At 50.9% G+C, this 21,368-nt stretch overlaps 2 protein-coding genes across 4 annotated transcripts in view; one reads left to right on the forward strand and one right to left on the reverse strand.

Annotated features, from left to right (window-relative positions):
* Cimip3 (ciliary microtubule inner protein 3) overlaps positions 1-21,368 on the reverse strand; it is a 75,205-nt gene that overhangs the window by 5,745 nt on the left and 48,092 nt on the right. For 2 of the 3 annotated variants that reach the window (XM_050122728.1, XM_050122727.1), the window contains exons 3-4: positions 15,314-15,501; positions 13,397-13,484 (exon numbers count right to left, since the gene is read on the reverse strand). The exons of the other annotated variant lie outside the window; for it this stretch is intronic. In XM_050122728.1, the coding sequence (XP_049978685.1) occupies positions 13,397-13,484; positions 15,314-15,501 (276 nt within the window). The remainder of the gene's footprint in view (positions 1-13,396; positions 13,485-15,313; positions 15,502-21,368) is intronic. 3 annotated transcript variants of the gene reach the window in all.
* CUNH6orf132 (chromosome unknown C6orf132 homolog) overlaps positions 15,499-21,368 on the forward strand; it is a 30,828-nt gene continuing 24,958 nt past the window's right edge. Inside the window, exon 1 of the mRNA XM_050122724.1 lies at positions 15,499-15,656. Within this exon, the coding sequence (XP_049978681.1) occupies positions 15,512-15,656 (145 nt within the window). The 5' untranslated portion in view covers positions 15,499-15,511. The remainder of the gene's footprint in view (positions 15,657-21,368) is intronic.

Genomic DNA, 21,368 nt, shown 5'->3' on the forward strand with positions numbered 1-21,368 from the left:
TGTGTACACATGGGCACGCATATGCATGCACACACATGCACATATGACACACACACACATAAATTAAAGAAGAAAAAAGATGTGACTTTCTGAGCAGGGCAAACCCTCACATGGTATCAACGCAGGTCTTCCAGGAAGGCACTCTGCCCTTGCAAGTCCTCAGGTCCACAGGTTACATGGCCTAGTCTGGCCCAAGACTCTGTATCACAGCTTGCAAAGCTGATTTCACCCACACTAGCCAAGAACCTTTTTAAAATCCGCATTGCCGATGGCTTTTTTTAGGCGTGTGCTCCAACCGCTGGAATACACCCTCAGCCCTGGCCCAAGCTGAGATTCAGCCATTAGTCTCTCACTTTCTGGTAGCCTGCCTGGTGCCCCATGAAATGCAAATGGCACCAGGGTGAGGCAGCTGGGAGTCTCCCCAGGACACCTGGTACTGTGGAATGTGTCCGGGCTCTGCAGTTTGAAGGCTGAGCTCTGGCCCTGGCTTGGTCCTTAACAGGTCAGGCAAGTTTGAGCTTCTGCAAAAGGGGCATAATCTGGCCATCAGCCTCACCAGTTTGTCATGGAATGAGATGAGTTCAAATGGTAGCCGCACCTCACCGACTGAGTATAATCTGAGTATAGTATAACACTCTGTGCTTGTTTTCCCCACGCGTAAAATAAGAAGAAACTCTAGGGACCAGAGAGACGGATGGCTCAGTAGATGAAGGCGCTTGTGGTTGAGCCTGACAACCTGAAATTAATCTTCGGTATCCACATGGTAGAAAGAGAGAGGGAACTTCTGCAAATTGTATCTGACTTCCATACGTGTACTGTGGCTTGCACACAGAGAAAGAGACACACACAGAGACACACAAAAAGGCATAGATACACACACAGACATACCACACTCCTCAGACACACCATGCACAGACACATAGAGAGGTACAGACAGACACATACACAGAGAGAGGCACAGACACAGAGGCACACACACACACACACACACACAGACCCGTAAAGAGGCACACATACACAGGCACACACAGAGGCACAGACACACCATACTTAGATGCGACACACATACACAGAGACACATCACACTCAGACACACACCCACATACCCCACACTCAGACACACACATACAGAGAGACACACCACACTCAGATGTGCACGCACGCACACACACACCCGTACCTAGATTTAAGCACTAATTTAGCAGATTTGTCTAGGAGAATGCTAACTGTAAAGTCTGGAAGGCACCCTGCAGAAGCCAAGTGTAAAGGAATCAGAGGAACTGGATGGCAGCCTCCTCCTCTGCCCCCAGGAAGGGAACAAGTCAGGCAGGGGTCCTGTAAGCCAAGCCCCAGGCTTGACTCCACTCCAATTGCTTGTGATCTTGAACTGCCCAACCCCAGCCCCTGACGTCATCTTACTTTCAGCATCCTTGTCCACGGCCTTCCTTGATTGTGAAATGGGACCATGTGGTGGTCGGGGCTCCCGAGGCACCCAGGGAGACTCTTGGGAGGGCACTGAGGGTGTCACCGTCAGGGGCACTTGGTGTGGGGCCTGGGGCATTGTGATGCTCCTTACAGCATAAACTCCCCTGTCTTCCCAGGAGGCCTTGTAGCCTTGACACTCTCCCCTCTTCCCTTGTACCCCTTAGAGCCCTCACAGAGTGGACAGTGGGGTCCCCGGTGTGTCTCAGGTCCCCAGTGTGTCATAAAAAGCCACTGGCAGCTGGGTGGTGGTGGCAGCACATGCCTTTCATGCTGGCACTCAGAAGGCAGAGGCAGGAGGATCTCTCTGAGTTCAAGGCCAGCCTGGTCTACAAGAGCTAGTTCCAGGACAGCTAAGGCTGTTACACAGAGAAACCCTGTCTCAGGGGGGAAAAAAAGTCACTGGTAGAGAGGAAATAGACCCTCTCTCTCTCTTTCTTTTGGTTGGTTGTTGTTTTAAAGATTGATTAACTTATTTTATGTGTATGAGTATTTTGCCTCTGTGTGTGTGTGTGTGTGTGTGTGTGTGTGTGTGTGTGTGTACCACATGCATGCCTGGTACCCAAGGAGGCCAGAAGAGGGCAGCGTGTGCCTTGGAACAAGCACCACTTGGGTGCTGGGAACTGAACACTGTCAACAAGTGCTCTAACCACTTAGCCATCTTTCCAGCCCTGAATGCTGTGGTTCAGTGATGGCTCCCATCTAGGCCAGTCTGCCTTCATAGATTCTTATAATATAGCAGAAGAATTTGTTCCTAAACCCTTGGTCCCTGCCTTCTGAGAGCATCTCTCTTCTCCCTTACCTCTCCACACACCTTCTAATTACAGAAGTGGAAGACAAAGGGTCTGCAGAAAAATGATAGGGACGGAGGTTGAAGTGTTGCCAGGTAGCAGGGAAATGGACCAGGCCTCCTGATCTGAGCCATCTCTGCCCCTCACCTCCTCCTATTTCCTTTACTCTCCATTCTACAGCCACCTTCTTAAGCCCATCCGTTCTGTCCTCAGAAACCTCATATAGATAGATGTTCTCCTCTTATACTGCTTTGAATCGGAGTCAGGAGGGGAAGGAGTAGAATGGATTGTTGGATGGACAGCTGACTTGCTGACTAGGAAGTGGATGGAAGGATGGATAGATGGATGGATGGATGGATGGATGGATGGATGGATGGACAGGCATTTGGCTTGCTGACTAGCAAGTGGATGGATGGACGGATGGATGGAAGGTTGGAAGGATGGGTGGATGGACAGGCACTTGGCTTGGTGACTAGGAAGTGGATGGATGGATGGATGGATGGACAAACAGGGATGGATGGACGGATGGATGGATGGAGGGACAGGCACTTGGCTTGCTGATTAGGAAGTTGATGGATGGATGGATGGATGGACGGACAGACGGATGGATGGACAGGCACTTGGCTTGCTGACTAGGAAGTGGATAGATGGACGGACGGACGGACAGACGGATGGATGGATGGATGGATGGATGGATGGATGGATGGATGGACGGACAGGCACTTGGCTTGCTGACTAGGAAGAGAGTTGGTGGGTGGAGGAACAAATGGATAGATGGACAGTTGACTTGTTGGTCAGAAAGTGGGTGAATGGATGATGAAGAGATGGACGGTAAATAAGTAGACAGACCAACAGCTGGATGGGCAGACAGACAGCTAGCTGACTAAGAAGTCAGACTGAGAGACAGACTGACGGATGGTTGGGTGGGGAGGCAGACAACTGGCTGGCCAGGAAGCTAGACGGGCGGTTGTAGTACAGAGAACAGATTGTAGCCCAGGATTTAGGATTCTTGAGCCTAAATCTGAGCCCCGCCTTTTACGTGTATAACTCAGGCCGCACCGACTGACCCTCTTTGCTTCTTTCTCCTCCCTACTGTGAGATGGGCGAACTGAGTCTCCTACTATTAGGCTGGGACAGAGTAGATAGGACAATGACCAAGCAGAAAATAATCACTACGCAGATATGACAATCACTGTATGGGCAGCTAATTGGGCTGGCGGGTGGGTGGTTGAATGGTCTGCCCTGATCTCATCTTCAAAAACAAGGCCGGGGGCCTAGGTCAGCTCAGCAGTTAAGAGCACTGGCTGCTCTTCCCAAGGACCAGGATTCGGTTCCCAGCACCCACATGGCAGCTTGGATCCGGTTGTAACTCCAGACTCAGGCGATGTAACACTCTCTTTGGGCCTCCCACGGACTCGGTGCACAGACACACATGCAGGCCAAACACCCACAAACAAATAAAAAAGATGAAATATGCAAATAAATAAACTTTTTTTAAAAAGTTCCTATACATTAGGGTCCCATGCATCACAACTGGCTGACACCTCCTGAAGTTTGTCAGAAACCACACATGCAGGAACGACTTCTCTTTAGGATCAGTAAGCCCCAAGAGGAGGAAGGCAGCCCTGCCTGGAGCCATCTTGCTGGCTGCTGACTTGTTTGCCTTCCTCCTGGCACAGCCACTGCTGACCATAGGTGACAGAGTGGACTTTGGGGCCCACAGGCAAACTGGAAGTGGTGGTGATGATAGTTTGTAGGCTCATACCCTGATGATAACAACCCCTAATTTCCAAGGAGGCTGGGAGGGGCTGAGCACTGGAAGACAAGGCCCAGAAATCAAAACACTGAGGTCTTGGTCAGAAAGAAGGAAGGTTGGGGGGATGGCGTTGGGCAGGGTGGCCAGGCTCTCTGGCCAAGTGAGGAGGCCTGGCTTTAATTCTGGGCTGGAAGACGCTTTCAAGGGAGCCCGCAAGGCAGGAGAAGGTTTGGAAAAGATGGAAGGAGCAATGCTTAGGATACCAAGTGGGCGAAGGCTGGTAACCGGAGTCCTAGGTGATCAGAGACAGGTCCTGAGAACTCTGAGCCCCAGCTCCCTTTGTGTGCCAAATGAAACATTTCATTGTGATAGCTCACTTACAGTGTCGGAGGTTCAGTCCGTGATCATCGTGGTGGGGAGCATGGCAGCGTGCAGGCAGACATGCGCTGGAGAGGAATCTGAGAGTTCTACACATTGCAGGCAACAGAAAGTCGACTGTCTAAAAATCTGAGCTCCCACAGTGACACATTTACCTCAACAAGACCACACCCACTCCAACAAAGCCACTTTCTATGAGATTAGGGGGACCATTATATTGAAACTCCCACAGCGGGGTATCCCATCACATATCGGGGCTCTTAGGCGGGGACCCTGATGACTTCTGGGGGTAACAGCTAGGGACATCTCCCTAGGAAAGTCTAGCCAGGCAGATCTGGATGCAGATTTTATGATGGGTTTAGATGTGATGGGCAGGTGGTAGAGCACATGCCTAGCACACACAAGGCCTGAGGTCCCATCCCTAACATCAACTCCATAGGTGGACATGGTGGCACAGGCTTGCCACCTGAACAGATGGATGGATGGACAAACGGACAGACGGACAATTGCCTCTGGGTTCACCCTTCTAGGATTGAATCCCAGCTCTGACATTTCTCAGCTGTGTGACTTGCACAGATGACCTCACCTCTCTGTGCCAACTCCTAATCTAAATGGAAGGGATAACAGACTTGCTCTTGATGGCTCCTGGGAAGGACCATGAGCTTAGAGAATGTCTGGCTGCTTGGCAGGGCTGTCAATTACCTTGTCATTGTTTCTAAACTGTGTACAATGCTGAATCAGTCCCGCCTCCCAGATGCCCTGCTTCTGAACTATGACCTCATTTTGTTCATCCTAGAAGATCCTGGAAGGCAAGGGCTGTGGTACATCCTCCACAGCGCTCAGTGGGGGTTTGGGAAAGCTAAGCAGAGTCAGTGGGACTCTGGGCTGACCCAGAGCACAGGAAGAGGCACCATGCGCCCCATCTCTCACCTCCCACAGCCTCCTGCCTCCCCACTGTCAGGTGTAGGTGGCTGACAGTACCTGCTGCCTTGTTCTAGTAGACCTGGCTCTGGGGCCTCTTCCCTACGCTTCCTTACCTGCTCTGCAGCTTGTGCAAACAACGTAATCTCTCTGGTCGTCAACTGTTTTTCATTTGCTATGCCTGAAGTTCAGAGGGCTGAGTTCTTCCTATGTTTGGCTTTGTAGCATATGATCACTCCAAGGCCACACTGTATTAATTTTTTGCCTTTATCTCGCTTCTTCAATGGCATCCCTGGCCCAGCCAGTCAGCCAGAGGCAGCCATTAATGAACATCTTCTTGCTCATGTGTTCTCGCAAAACCTACACTGTTGTTTGGTGTGCAGGTAGTTTTCATTTACATAAATGGTATTGTATGCTTTAGATCTCCGTCTGTTGTTGATTTTAGAGCTCTAATTTCTTTTGAAGATTTTATCTGTCCCTGCTGTTTTGAAGCTCTGATCCAGGTGTTGGGCAAGTGTCTAGCCATGCATTTCTGACCTCTTCTACGTCCTCTGCTTCCGGGGATGAACACCATAAGCCTGCTCTCCACACCACACAGAGGGCAGCTTCTCTCCTTCCCCGGGTTGGTACCAGGGACCAAATTCAAGGCATCAGGTTTGGCTGCAAGTGCCTTTAGCAGCTGAGCCGTCTTGCGGTGCCCTCTTTATTTTTGAGGCAAGATCTTGATATGTTGCCAAGGCTGGCCTGGAGTGCCTGTACTCGAGCAATCCTCCTGTTCAGTTACAGAGTAACTTCATCAGCAATCAAAGCTTGGTCCTCAACATGTTCAGCTGCTGAGATACATCCACACCCTCTTAAAAACTTTTTTTTTGAGATAGAGTCACATTATAGCTGAAGGTAGCCCTGAACTCCCCATATTTTGAGGGATGACCTTGAACTCAATTTCCTTTCCTCTGCCTCCCAAGCTCTGGGACTGTGAGCAGGCCCTCCACTCCCAGCCTAACTTCCTGTTTTGTGATAGGGTTTCACTAAGTTGTGCTGTGGGATACCTGCACACTGTGTGAAGGTGTATTGCTGTGGTTGGTGTAATGAAAAGCTAAACAGCCAATAGCTAGGCAGGAGAGTATAGGCAGACTTCCGAGCAGAGAGAAGTCTGGGAAGAAGAGAGGTTCCTGCTGCTCAGGAAGAGGCATGAACAGTATGGAGAGATGAGGTAATGAGTCATGGGACAAAACATAGATTAAAATAAGTTATAAGAGCTAATGGAGGGGCTGGAGACATGGCTCAGTGCTTAAAAGCACTTGCTGCTCTTCCAGAGGACCAGGTTTGGTTCAATTTCCAGCACCCACATGGCAGCTCACAACTGTCTGAAGATCCAGTAGCAGGGGATCTGACACCTTCACACCAGTGCACATAAAATAAAGTTAAATAAACCATAAAAATATATATAAAAAAAAGAGCTAATGGAGCCTGGCAGTAATGGTGCACAGGTCTTTCATCCCAGCACTCGGGAGGCAGAGGCAGGCGGATCTCTGTGAGTTCGAGGCCAGCCTAATCTACAAAATGAGTTGCAGGACAGCCAGAACTAAAGAGTAAAACCCTGTCTCAAAAACAAAAACAAACAAACAAACAAAATGAGCTAGTGGAACAAGCCTAAGCTAAGGCTGAGATTTCATTTGGAGCTGGCTGGTGGGACAGAGAAAGGCTTACTATGAAGTTGCCCATGGTGACCTTGAACTCAATCTGTAGCTTAAGCAACCTTTGATTTCTGATCCTCCTGCCTCAATCTCTTGAGTATCTGCAATTACAGGCCTGCACTACCAGGCACGGTTCTATTTTCTGAAGTGCACACAGGCAGGCAAGCACACACGGATACACATTCTTTCTGATTGTGGGAATGTCTCCCTGGCCTTCAAGGTGACCTTGTGGGGACCTGTTCCAGCCTGCTTGCTGGCCTTGCTGGAATTTCCTTCTTAGCTATTTCACTGAATCTCCACGGTTCCCTTGCTGGTTCTTTTCTCTCATTTTGTTTACCACTGAGTCAAAGTTAGTGCAGAGGACAGGGCAGGGGCACCTGCTGGTGCCTTTAGTCCACCTGCTCCCTGAGTTCTGTGACACTCTGAATACTTACACCTTGCTTTCCACAGGAAGCAAAGAAGGTTAGGAGAGGTGACTGTGTGGCCAGGGCCATAGCCCTGAGACATAACAGAGTCATGATTCGAACCTAGTCTGTACCCCAAAATCTTCCCCCGGAGTTACAGTCCCACCAACACAGCTCACAGGAAAAAGAAAATCGAGACGCTAGAACTTTGGTCCATCAGTTAGAAGTGCTTGCTGCTCTTCCAGAGGGTCTAAGTTGGATTCCCAGCAGCCACACTGAGCAGATCACAACACCTCTGACTACAGCTCCGGGGGGGGGGTGGTCTGACCTCTTTGGGCACCTGCATGTACATGGTACACTCACAAAATGAAATACAACAGCACCCATCTCGAATGCCAGCATTGGAGGGGCAGTGGCAGGTGGATCTGAGTTCAAAGGCCAGCATGGAGGTTGCTCTACACTGAAGCTCCAGGCAGCCCAGGTTGCATTGTGAGACCCTGTCTCAAATACATATGTGTGTATGTGTACATGTGTAAGTAGATACATAGGAAAGTGAATGTCTCCTCAGCACCAAACACAAACCAGGGCGCACACCAGACACGCACAGCTCTCAACAGCAGCTAAGCAAGTGTTCCTGTCAGCGATCACTTCTCCAGAGGGAAGATGAAGTAGATTCAAGTCCCCCCTCCCCGTGCTCCTCCCCCACAGGGCTCCATGAACTGATCTGAGATAAGATGTTCTCTGCCTGGGAATAAGATGCTGGGCTGCTGTCAGGCTCATCTGGGTGTCGGGTGCTGGCAGTTCTGGAGAGTGCCACAGAGATCAGGGGCAGGATGGAGGTGTGCTCCCCCATTCAGAGAGACCATAGGCTTTCCAAGATACACTGGTTTCCAGATAGACTGAACTTCCTGGGCCAGCCCCCACCCCACCTTCCAGAGCTGGCCACGGTCCAGGTTGCTGAGTAATGACTGAGCAGAGGGATTCATTACAGAATGGGTTTTCTTCTGAGTTGAGGGGTGCCTGGAGGAACAGGTGTAGGGTAGTGTTATTAGTTGACTAAGTCCGAACAAGGCAGAGAATTAGGCTCCAGGCCCCTGACGTAGAATTTCCAACTCTTGAGGGCTGGAACACAGGCATCTTCCGCCGTGCCTGTTGTATATGATGCTGGGATTAAACCCAGGGCTTCACGCCAGGCCAATGCTCTGCCTCCCAGGCCACATCCTCAGCCCCATGTCAGGCCCTGACTCTGCAGAGGAAAACTGTTTCCAAAGCCGCTGGGTGACAGAGTAAAACTGGAAGTTGGGGACAGGTTCTCCATATGGAACCTAGATCTTCCATAGACCACCCCAGGCTGAAAGGTGTGGAGGGAGCTGGGTGTCTGGAATACGCTGACACCCAGACCTCAGCCTCAACCATCTCTGCTACTCAGAGACGGTAGCAGCAGGGCCTCAAAGGCCTCTACCCCCAGCCAAGACGCACCCATGTGCAAAGGGACCAGCTCTGGGAGAAATACACAAATATTTACAGGTGTCCTGTGTGTGCCGGGCACTGGCTGTATGCCTTCCACCTATGGTCTCCCTAAAAACCCCACTGTAGCTCCTGCCCTCTCTCTTGTCCACAGCTGAAGAAACTGGCTCAGCATATTTGCCTTCACATACCAATCATGCTCAAGCCCATTGTCTTTTAAGTTGTTCCACAGACTAGCAATTATACCCCTCTGTTTGCTGTGTGAGCTCACAAGGCCCGCCCTCACCCTCTCTGGCTGACCAGCGGATTGACTAATCAGCTAAGTGGCTTCCTTCAGCCCCTCCGCCCCTCCTTTTCCCGGCACCTTTCCTGGAGCTGTAGGGATAGATGTCCTTAACACGGAGCTGGAGACTGAGGTGGCACTGGTGGCAGAGCACTTGCAAGCACGCACGAGGGCCTGGGCTGGATCCCTTGCACCGTCAGAGCAAACAGACCCTCTGCGTCCAGTCTCCCTTACAGGCTCAGGATCCTGTGAGGCATTCTGGTAGCCACTGGTTCCCAGCGACAGCCTCTCAAACCTTGACGGTCATCCTGTTTCGCAGAAGAATCAGCCAAGCGGAGAGAGGTTGCTCACGTGTTCAGTAAGACCCCTCTGGATAATGTCAGAGAAGATGGCTCAGCAGATAAAGTCACTTGCTGCCAAGCCGTCCAGCCTGAATCGCATCCCCGGGACGGGCAAGGTAGAAGGGAAGAGACAACCGCCTGCAAGTTGTCCTCTGACTGCATACATTGCTCTGTGGCATGCTCGTGGCCACCACCCCTCCCCAAAATAAATAAAATGTAATTTTAAAATAAATAAATAGGACGGGAGAGTTGGCTCGGCAGTTAAGAGCACTTGCTGCTCTTCCAGAGGACCTGGGTTTGGTTCCCAGCACCCACGTGGTGGCTCACAACCATCCTCTTCTGACCTTTAAGGGGACCAGGCACACATAGTACACATACACAACACACAGACAAAAAATTATACACATAAATAAATCTAAAAATGTATAAATAAATAGAATTTTAAAATGGGCAATGGTGGCGTCCACCTTTAATCCCAGCACTCGGGAAGCAGGGGCAAGCAGATCTCTGTGAGTTTGAGGCCAGCCTGGTCTACGAAGTGAGTTCCAGGATAACCAGAGCTGTTACACAGAGAGACCCTGTCTTGAAAACCCAAATAAAATAAAATAAGACACCAAGGGATTCCAAGACTGGCCGTTCGTGGATTTAACCAGGTCCCAGGTCCTTCTAGACCAAGATCTCTACTTGCTTTTGTTTGTTTGTTTGTTAATTTACCAGAGCTGGGTTTCTGTAGCCCAGGCTAGCCTTAAACTTGCTATCTGGCCAAGGGTGACTTTGAACACGTGATCCCCCTTCCTCCATCTCTCAAGTGCTTTGTGAGAGGAACAGTGTGCAACACCACACTGGCTTTGTTTTAACTTTAGTCTTTGAGACGGAGTCAAAGTATGTAGCGAGCTGGAACTCACTATGGAGACCAGGATGGCTTGGCGCTCACAGAAGAGCCTCAAGATTTTGCCTCTGCCTCCTGAGTGCTAGCATTAAAGGTGTGTGCCACCCTGTCCAACTGTTTCTAACTTTAAAATAGGAAATGCGTTTGCATGATTTGAAGTTTCTGGAAGGTCTCTCTCCCATGTGCCTCCTCCCAAGGTAAACACTTTTACTAGGTTGTAATTTATGTTTCCAAAGTTTCTCTCTGCCAACAAAAGCAAATAAGACTGTACTTATCTGCCCCCTCCCCTTTCACAAATAGCAGGACAGCGATAGACAGGCTACTTAAGAGTCTGTCATGGCGTCGGCCGGCCGGAGGTGCCTGGGGAGAGTCGGCAGCCTCACTCATCTCCTCTGTTCTTACTGTGCTGCCCCTGCTGTCTTGAAGTCCTGGGCTCAAGTTTTCCTCTCTCCTGAGCCTCCTGAGTGACTGGGACTACAGGATGCAGCACCACCTGCAGAGAGTGACATTATGAGCCCAGCGTGTTGATATGCCATAATGTATTCAGCCAGCTGCCTTCTAGTGGACTTTTTGGTTGTTTCTCATTATTCCAGGTGTCTTTCTTATTTAAATTTAAAAAAATATTTTCTATTTATTTTCGGGAATTTTATACATGTGTACAATGTATTTTAATCATATCCATTTTCATTTTAATATGTGTTCAGTATATGTGTGTGTGCATACATGTGTGCATGCATATGTGTGTGCATGCGTGTGTGCATGTGCATGCACACGTGCATACTGTGGTGTATGCATGTGCACACGCATGCTTGGTTATGCCTCATAGAATTCAGAGGCTAACTTTAAATGTCTTCCTCAATCATCCTCCACTTTATTTTTTGAGACAGGGTCTCTCACCGCACCTGGAACTTGCTATTTCAGCTAGACTGGTTGGCTAGCCAGCTTGTGGGCCCCGCCCACCCCTCAGCACCGGGATCACAGCTGCACACCACCATGCCTGACTTCGTCACATGCTTGCACAGAAACACTTTACCCGCCACGTCTGCAGGCCCACAGCTGGTTTCCCAGCTCTCTATGCTCCGGACAGTCCTGTTATAGCACTCCATACCCACCCCACTCCTCTCTAAACCCCTGCAGACACCTCCCAGATGCTCTCCCTTAGAGCCCCAGCCGGTAGTCTTCAGTCTTTCCTCCCTTCTCCTCATTTATCTCACCGTGGTTAGTCTCGCCTCGGTTCTGCCTGCTTCCCCAACTAGCCTACAGCAACTGAGACTCAGAAACCAGGTCTTGGACTCATCCGGCTCCTTCACGGTGCAGAGCTGGACACAAAGGTTTTCAAGAGCAATGAGTGTATGCAGTGGGCGTACGGTTGGAGTATGGTTGGAGCTGTGGATGGTGACTCTGCTAGGCCATGTGCAGATCTAAGGGCCCAGGAGCTACCCAGAGCAACGGAGGCCTCATGTCTCATAGGTCTCCAAGAGCAAAGCCTTTATCCTGTGCCTAAGGTCTAGAGCATTTGGGCCGGCCATGATGATGCCCATGACACAATGGGGATCCTTGTGGGGCTGGGGAATCCTTGTTCCTTTCCATTTGGACAGTAGGGGAAACTATGATGTAAAGACAAAAGGTAAAGGGATGGGAGCCTTCAGGATGGCTCAGTAGGTAGAGGTGCCTGCTGCCAAACCCCGTGGACCTACGGGCTGGAGCGAGACAGGGGACTTCTGCAAGCTGTCCTCTGAGCTCCACGGGCGCACTGTGCCACAGTCAAACACAGAGAGACACACAAATAAATAAGGCTGCTTCTTGCTCTTCCAGGGGAACCATATTGGTTCTCAGTACCCACGTCTGGTGGTTCCAAACTGCCTGTCTGTCTAGAAGCTCAGGGGATCTAACGCCCTCTTCTGGCCTCTGTGGACATTTCCACACAGGTTGTACACAAACAAATATTAAATGATAAATAATAATAATAGATATTTTGACTGAAAAGAGGTAAGGGATTACGGGTCACGCGGCTTTGTGCACTGTCCCAGCCGGACCCTTTCCTGTCTCTGTGACATCCGTGTCTTCCTGCACAGACCGACTCTGTTCTCCACTTTTAGAAACCTTCCTGGACTAAGTAGATCCTGTTGACCTCTGCTCCTGTGAACTGCTCCGTGCGTTAGCCAGAGCCACTGCAGAGCTGTACTTAGTCATCCTGAGCCTGCCACCTCCAGTCACAGAAGTCTGTCTTCTGCGATCTCCAGATCCGGGTGGGATAACGTCAGACACGGCCTTCCTCTCGCATAGCTGCTTAACCTACTCCCTACGTGACCACTGAGAGGTCTTCCGTGAGTCCTATGTCCTGTGCCTCAGAACTGCTGTGGTTGGAGGGAACAGTGTTGACCACAGGTGGCCCTCTAACCACAGAAACATCTGAAGAAAACAGTTTTTTAAAATTGTTTTTCTAGTGTTTATTCTCTTCTTGTTTGTTTTGAGACAGGACCTTGGGTAGCCCAGGCTAACCTTGAATTTGCAGTGAAGCCAACTCCTGATCCTCCTGCCTCTGCCTCCTGATGCTAGGATTCCAGGTGTGCCACTGCACAAGATTTGTGTGGTTCAGGAGAACTGAACGGTCATGCACGGTCAGCAAGGAGTCTGCCAACTCAGTTCCCATGGAGTGGTTTTTAACATGACCCTCACCTCAGTTGAGACTGTAGCTCAGGGTAGAGCCTCTCCTAGCACAGCTAGCTCGTCTGAAGTTCCCAGTTCAACTCCCAACACCATAAAAAAAAAAATAGGTCCAGGCTGGGCAGTGGTAGAACACACCTTTAATCCCAGTATTCAGGAGGCAGAGGCAGGCAGATCTCTGTGAGTTTGAGGACAGCCTGGTCTACAAGAGTTAGTTTCCAGATCAGGCTCCAAAGCCACAGAGAAACCCTGTCTTGAAAAAAAAAATTAAGTCTGTTCCATTCCCCCCCCCCATTGTTCCTCCTGCCCTTCCAGTTTACCTGGAAAACAACGTCTGCACAGTGGCAAGCCCTGAAGGCATGGCTCTTCTTGTCTCTTGAAGCTGAAGGGGACTTCTCAGAAATGTCACTATCATGGAAAGCAAACAAACAGGGAGAGAATGTTAAACTGGAGATTAAAGTGACGGGATGAGAAATGGCCACATATGGCTCTCAGCTGCACTGTGGGCAAAGAGCTGAAAAATAAACGGTATCTGAGGGAGAACAGTTCTGATATAGAGTGGCCAGGGGGTGATAGCGTGCTAACGTCAGACTCTATGTGTGTCTCATGTGTGTGCGTGTATGTGTGTGTGTGTGCGTGTATGTGTGTATACGTGCACACGTGTGCACTTGTGTGGGTGCATATAGACACCGGACATTAATGCCACGTCTTCCACCATCACAGTTGACCTTATCAGTTTGTTTGTTTTTTAATTTTTAAAGTTACATTTATTAAGCCGGGCAGTGGTGGTGCACGCCTTTAATCCCAGCACTCAAGAGGCAGAGGCAGGCAGATCTCTGTGAGTTCGAGACCAGCCTGATCTACAAGTCTACAAGAGCTAGTTCTAGAACAGGCTCCAAAACTACAGAGAAACCCTGTCTTGGAAAAAAACAAATAATAATAATAATAATAATAATAATAATAATAATAATAATAATAATACAGGAAAAGAGAATCTGATGTCTACAAAATGCCAAAATTTCCAATGCTACGTTCAGGCATAGTCATTACACAGAGGATCTGACAACAGTGAGGTGACCCGTACAAGCTCAGGCCAATGAGGCCAGCCCACATTCCAGCAGACAAAATAAATAACTAGACCCAACCAGTAAAAAAAAAAAAAAAAGCCTGAAGGGGCGAAAGGATGGGCTGGGGTTGTTGGGAGAGTGGAAGGGGGAGAGCTTGTATGGATATATGTGCTCAAGATGCATTGTTTATATGAATGGAATTGTCAAAGATTAAAGAAAAGATTATTTCATTAAAAATATATTAAGCCCAGCTTGGTGGCCCAAGCCTTTATTCCAGCACTTGGGAGGCAGAGGCAGAAATATCTCTGTCAGTTCGATGCCAGCCTGGTCTACATATAAAATTTCAGAACAGCAGGGCTAATAATAGAGAGACTCTGCCCACTATATATAAAATATTAATATGTATTAAAATCTCCTCGCCGGGCGGTAGTGGGGCACGCCTTTAATCCCAGCACTCAGAAGGCAGAGGCAGGAGGATTTCTGTGAGTTCAAGGCCAGTCTGCTCTACAGAGCTAGTGCCAGGACAGGTTCCAAAGCTACACAAAGGAAATCCTGTCTCAAAAAATGAAAATAAATAAAAATAAAAAGATTTCCTTATCTTTGGAGCCCTACCCCGTGAAGATAGTTTCTTCCTGTGTTCTCAAGAGTGGTACAGAAATTTCTGCATGATAGCTGGCCTGTAACTGCCTGTGTAGCTGGCTCAAACTTTGGACTATCCTCCTGCCTCTGTCTCCCAAGTGCTTTTTCTTGCTAACATCACTTTGTGGAGCCCCGATGGCTACCTTTTTGCTATTTTACAGGCATAGCTTATATTCATCAAAGTATCTGCCCACATGTCAGAGGGTCCACAGGATGCTTGGTCAGGGTGGTTCCTTTTCCGGGACAGAAGAACCTTTTCTAAATTACCCACCCATGTCTGCTCAGGAACGTCCCACAGAAGTAAGGAACTCGCCTCGGGCCTTTCCTGGCCCAGGGAAAAGGGGGTGGACTGGGCGGGCCCGTGGGGAACCCGGGGCAGGGGGCGGCTCTTCTCCCAGGCAGGGCGTGGGCCGGGCGAGGTCCTCAGCGCGGCGCACCGTGCCAACAATGGGCTGTTATAGAAGGAGGCAGGAATGTGGCCCGAGGAGTTGGGCGGCGGGGCGGAGCCGGGTCCCAGCGGCAGCCTCTTACCTGTCCAGGTAGCTCGCATTTCCAGGCGAGCGGCGGCGGCGCCCGCACCACCTGTCGCGGGGTGCGCGGGCGGGGAGCGCGGCTGGGGGCCATGGCCTGGTAGTGTCCCCTGGGGAGACGCTGCGGAGTTCAGTCAGGGGCAGGACGGGGCGAGGGAGGGAAGGTCCTTCCCTCGGGGACAGAGAGGCCTGCGGCAGCATGAAAAAGAACCAGACGATGCAGGGCACCTTCAGCAAACTCTTTGGGAAGAAGCATGCCAACCCTGCCACCACGTCCCTCTACGCCACCAACCCACCCTGGATTTTCACCCAGGAGGCCCAGGAAGAGGGACCCAGGGACTTTGGTGAGTGCACCTCGGGGGGGAAAAAAACAAGGGAGAAATCCCGACGGCGCCTCTTCCTTCCCGATTCAGGCGTCACTTGGGCGCTGGGAAGGCGGGCAGGGGCAGGGACACGTTGGAACCTGCGGACGGGCCAAGGAGATGCTGGGAAGGGGGAGGAGGCGTCGCAGCCCGAGTCAGAGAGGGACCCCCTAAAGCGAGGCCGGCGAACCCTGCCGTCCTCACCTGCTATCCCGGTTCCTTCGCAACCTATGGTGGGGTTTCCGTTTGTGTGGCTGTCTTTGCTGTGTCTCCCACCCCACCGCATATCCGCATTCTCTCTGAGTCAGAAGTGATCCTGAGATCTAGGCATCTCTCCCTCACCCTTTCCGCTTCCTCTGCCCCGCGAAGAGCCTGCCTCAGGTGCCCTGTATTTCGCTCAGTTTAGGTAAGAAAAGAGCGACACCGCAGCCACTGCTAACAGGGTGCCAGCCGTTAGCAACACTGAATTAGTTTTGTTTTGGTTTTTTCTTCCCCTTTGGGGCTGGGGGTGGGGACAGTGTCACAGGCTCTTGCCAGGTCCACTTGGGTCTGGGTTGTCTATGGTCTCTGATTACGGAGTCAGAGGTGGGAGAGTGAAGAGCAGGGAGCCCTAGAGTCGAGGGTTTACAAACTTCTGGAAACAAACTGGCCCTGTCCCAGGTCTGGCTATGGGTCACCTTATCTCTTCCTCGATCTACGGTTTGTAGGCTCTTGAATGAGAAGAACCCAAGGAAATGGGAGACAGGTATTCACTTCTTGTTTCTGAGCCATGATTCTGGGGTCTGATGAGGGAGATGTCAAGAGTATCACCCCTTACCCGGCGGTGGTGGCACATGCCTTTAATCCCAGGGGCAGGCGAATCTCTGTGAGTTCGAGGCCAGCCTGGTCTACAAGAGCTAGTTCCAGGACAGCTAGGACTGTTACACAGAGAAGCCCTGTCTCAACCTCCCCCCCCCACACACACACAGAAGAAGTATCACCCCTTGATTTGCCTGCCTTCTTACCTTACGGTCACTGCACTGGGCTACAGAGGATGTTGCAACCCCCATTGGTGCTATGGTTTGTTTGACACCCATATTACTACGTTGGGGGCCAGAACAACAACAAGATGTCACCTCTCTCTGACCCAAAGACCTCTCACCACAGGCGGACAAAACTAGCAGTATGCCTCATGCCCTTTGTGGACCTCAGCATGAGGAAGAGAGGAGAGATGCCTGTAAGGGGACCTAGCTTCAGAGTGGAGAGGGAGGGGTGTTCCTGGCAGACCACAGGCTACAGCAAAGGAAAAGAGAGCAAGGCAAAGTGGGGGTGTGTCTTAGGAACCTGGAGACACCCATGCAGGCAGGCATACTCCAGGAGCACTCTGTGAGGCCCCAACACCCACCCTTTCCTAGATGCAAGCTCCCGAAATGTTTGGTGTTGACTGAGGTTTTGTCTAGTGTCAGGTACTAATATTGGCTATCCAGATGAGGACACCAAGGACAGGGGGGTACAGAACATGTTGAAAATCACAAGATCGAAATGGTAGCGCTGCCGTTGTCCCCGAGGGGACAAATAGACACTTTTCAGTAGACTGCAAACTTACAGAGCAGTCACAGCCAAGCAAGTCTGACAATTTCTAGTACCCCAGGGTCTTACTGTTGAGAGCCAACATCTGGACCCAGGTAGAGCCACTCGCAGCAAGCTTGCAGACTTCACTCTGGAGGAGGGGTGTAGGGTGAACTGAACCAGCTCCCTGACTTCCTCTCTAAAGAGAATCTGAACAGCCTTCCCACTCTCCCTATTTCCCCGATGACCACACTGTTGCTAGGCATCCCTCCTGGAGAGAAGAGGGACAGGGTACCCTGTCAGCTCTTACCAGTCTAGGCAGGGCAGGAGTCTAGGGGACAGCTCCTCCCTGTCCCCGGGGCAGGGCCGGGCCTTCAGCTGACTCAGCTAGGCTGCTTGTGCACTGGGCTGGGGTTTTGGGGGGCGGACAGTACCAACCCACCAGGCTGGCTCTCCTGCGTTCTGGAGTGTTCCCTGGGGTGCTCACAGGCCTGAGAACCCCTCCTCCTTGCTTTGCTTGGGGTTGAGGAGGAAAGCAACTGGCGCTGGGGATTCTGGGATGGCAGTGAATTTGTCAGCCTTACCTGTCTGTCAGAGATAGTGCTAGCTCCCCGGGCCTCAGTGGTTTCTGTTCAGTGTGTAGGGTGTGAAGACTGCTTAGATCAGTGGTTCTCAATCTTCCTAATGCTGCGACCCTTTAATACAGTTCCTCCTGTTGTGGTAATTCCCCCAACCATTAAATTATTTTGTTGCTACTTTGTAATTTTGTTACTGTAGTGAATTGTAATGCAAATATTTGATATACAGTCCTTAGAAGAGGGACTGACTGCCTGAAGTCATGTATATGGCAACCTTTGCAAACACAAGAGGAAGGCAGCTTGTGGTGGTGCACACCTTTAATCCCAGCACTCAGGGAGGCAGAGGCAAGGGGATCTCTGTGAGTTCGAGGCCAACCTGGTCTACAAAGCCAGTTCCAGGATGGCCAGAGCTGTCCCACAGAGAAACCCTGTTTCAAAAAACAAACAAACAAAAAAGGAAACTGTTTCTGTGGAGCTATAAGTAGCTGCAAGAGATGTTAAACTCTAAAGTAGTGCTGCCCAGACTTTCCAGAAAGTTCTCCAGGGGTTCCTAAAGCACAGTTTGTTATACTCAGGTCATTGCAGCTTTTTGTTGATTTTGTTGAGATGTGGCCTGCTATGTTGCTCAGAGTGGCCCTGAACTCCTGGACCCCATCGATCTTCCCGCCTCAGCCTCCTAGCTGGGACCACAAGCACGTCGCTGCCTGGCTGACTCCCACTCTGAACTTTGCCTGTCCCTGCCTACTTCATTTCCGTGTCCTCAGGTGGCTGTACTCCAAAGGAAATAGACCTGAAGAGGCCACCCCGAGGTCTCAAAGGGGTGGGGCATTCCAGGTCTAAGGGCCCCTGAGACCGGCACCTGCCGGGTTTTCAGTGGTGGGGGACGGGTGGAAATCAGAAACCCATGTCTAAGTATGTGAAGGCATTGAGCCTGCCTGGCATTGGCTACCGCCACGTCCCAGCTCCCAATCTGTTTGCACAAGGGCAGGCTGGGTTCGGATAAAATGCAAACAGTCTCAGGGGGTGATGGGTACATTTTTCTAGCCCCTGTATCTGGTGATTTCAGCCCTACTGAATGCAAACGCAGTCCTAATTAAGCCTTCTGCCTCCCGAACAAGGGCTTCAAAGGGCTGAGCCATTGTCTTTTAAGTACTTGAGAAAACAGATTGGAATCTTCACAGATCTTTGTAGACTCCTTTGATAAGAGACTGGGCCACAAAAGCAGCTGCTGGAGCAGCCTGTGACCAAGCTTGCTGTTGCTCCACTTCTGGGGCCTCTTAGCTCAACTCACCTGAGGTTCCTTCCCCGCTGCCGAACCTCCCCATCCCAGCAACGGGAAGCTGGGGATTCTCCCGCCCGCTTCTACCAAAGGAGAACCAGGCCAGGCACTCATCCCTCAGACCTCATGCGGTGGCAGATTCCTCGGGCCCAGGAGCTCGGCTAGCATTCCCTACAAGCCTCCTTCCTAGGTGGTTCTTTGTACCAGGTGGCTTGGGGGAATTCTTGGGCTTTCCTTCCCCTGCAGGGCATACAGCAGGCTGGAAAACAGTGTGTGGTGAACTGTGGCTGACACCTCATCAGCATTCCCTGTGACGGAAGCTGGTTCTTGCGTCCTTCCTGAGACTCTCTCCCCAGGCTCCACACACTTTGCATACCAGGCCAGGCTAGAAGGTGGAAAGTCACAACCCTCCCGGAGTTGAGCGCCCACATCTAGCCAAGGCCAGGCTGTCAAGGGCTTGTAGGAAACTGACTTGTGATTTGCTGGGCTGTGAAGGAGACTTGTTTACACTCCTGTCACCTAGAGTAAACACAGCCTGGAGGTCACTGGAGACAGGCTGTGGCTTCCTGGTTCAGCACGTGCTTGCACATACACCCACCTGACACACCCCATACACACCACACACACACACACACACATGCATGCACATACACACACATGCACGCATGCACACACTCTCTCACCCTCCCTATAGCCCCATTATGTAAGTACCTCTTTTGGCTGTAGCTAACTCTAGAAAGCGGCCCCTCCTTGACAGCTATAGCCCATAAGTTAATAATGATCAGAGCATAATTTTCTTTCTTCTGAGGTATCAGCCACAGGACCCCAAGCCTGACTCATGTTAGGCAAGTGCCCAGCCGTGGAATACACCCCTAACCTGAGTAATAGCTTCATTGTCAGTTCCCATGGCCTGAACTTGTAAAACCCATCGATTCTGTGTCTTCCTGGAATCAAGACTCCGAGGGGCAGCAGAACAAACCCGATCCCACGGGCCCTTGTCAAGATCAGCTCCTGATTGGACAAGTTTGGAATGGGAAGAGGTTCAGAGTTTCTAGCAAGTTCCTGGTGAGGTCACCCGGCTGCTGTGGCCTGAGACAGCCATCCTTAGGGAGACAAGGGCTACCTTTGCTGAACCACGTCCTCTTCACTACACTACACTAGACTGCTGTCCTTTGGGCTGCTCTCCGTTTTTGCACGTCCCCTGCCCTACCTCCCTTCAGCGTCCCCTCTGCCCTTGGACAAAGGCCTCTCTCTGGTGCTTAGGTCAGGCCTGCTAGGGCTTGCTGGAACAAACTGGCCTTTTCAGGTTCCTGTCATGTGAACCTGCTAATTAGCAAGGAAGGGCCTCATTAATGTCATTTGTGGGCTACATTCACATGGCCACCCCTTGTTGCTGATCCTCCGGTGGTGGGAGACTAGAAGTACCAGCCTTCCCACCCTACTGTACGGGCCCCCACTGTGTGTCTGCTGTGTGGTATGTTTGGGGGTTCCAGGTTACTCTGGGTCAAAGTCACAAGTCCCCTAAGCTATGACTCCCATTCTTCCTAAGCCCCTGAAAGCCATTAGAACAGGTCGCCAGGGGCGCTCTAGCCCTTTCTTACCCCTGCCGGCTTCACTGCCTTGAGCTTGGAACGCTCCCTACAACGTAGGAGTCACTATCCCCGCTTTACAGGTGGGGAAACTGAGCCTGAGAAGTTCATAGGTATTGTCTAGAGGAACTGCCTGTGAAACTGGGTTATACCTCCTAGGTCCTGTGTCTCCGCGTGGATTGCACTAACTGCAGGAGACCCTCCGACTCTGCACTCCCCCCCCCCCCTGTGTGGCCAGAGGGAGCAGATTCTAGAGGCTGGCCCTTGAGTACTGGCCCTGCTTGTTCAGCAGGTGTGGTACTGTGAGCATATAACCTCCTTCAGCTTCAGGTTCCTCCTCAAAACTGAAACTCTCAAGTATTTTCCCTGGCTGGCAGGATGACTCAGTGCGGGAGGCAGATCTCTGAGTGTGAGGCCAGCCTGGTCTAAAGAGTGAGTTCCGGGACAGCCAGTGTTCCACAGGGAAACCCTGTCTCACAGGAAATGGCTGGGTGGGGAAAGGCGCCGCTGCTGTATTGCATTCGGTCTCTAGAACCCATGCGAAGGAAGGTCTCCACGTGCGCCCAAGAACAGGCTGCGGTTGGTATGTAAAATAAATAAAAAATATTTAGTTAGAAAAAAAAACATGCACGCACTAACACTTTTTAAAATTTTTTTAGAAAGAGTGTTTTCCCCACAGGATACACGACAGAGAGGGTAG

This window comes from Alexandromys fortis, unplaced genomic scaffold (genome assembly GCF_014885135.2).
Source record: "Alexandromys fortis isolate MF-2015 unplaced genomic scaffold, M_Fortis_MF-2015_v1.1 scaffold_212, whole genome shotgun sequence".
In the NCBI taxonomy this organism is placed as follows: domain Eukaryota; kingdom Metazoa; phylum Chordata; class Mammalia; order Rodentia; family Cricetidae; genus Alexandromys; species Alexandromys fortis.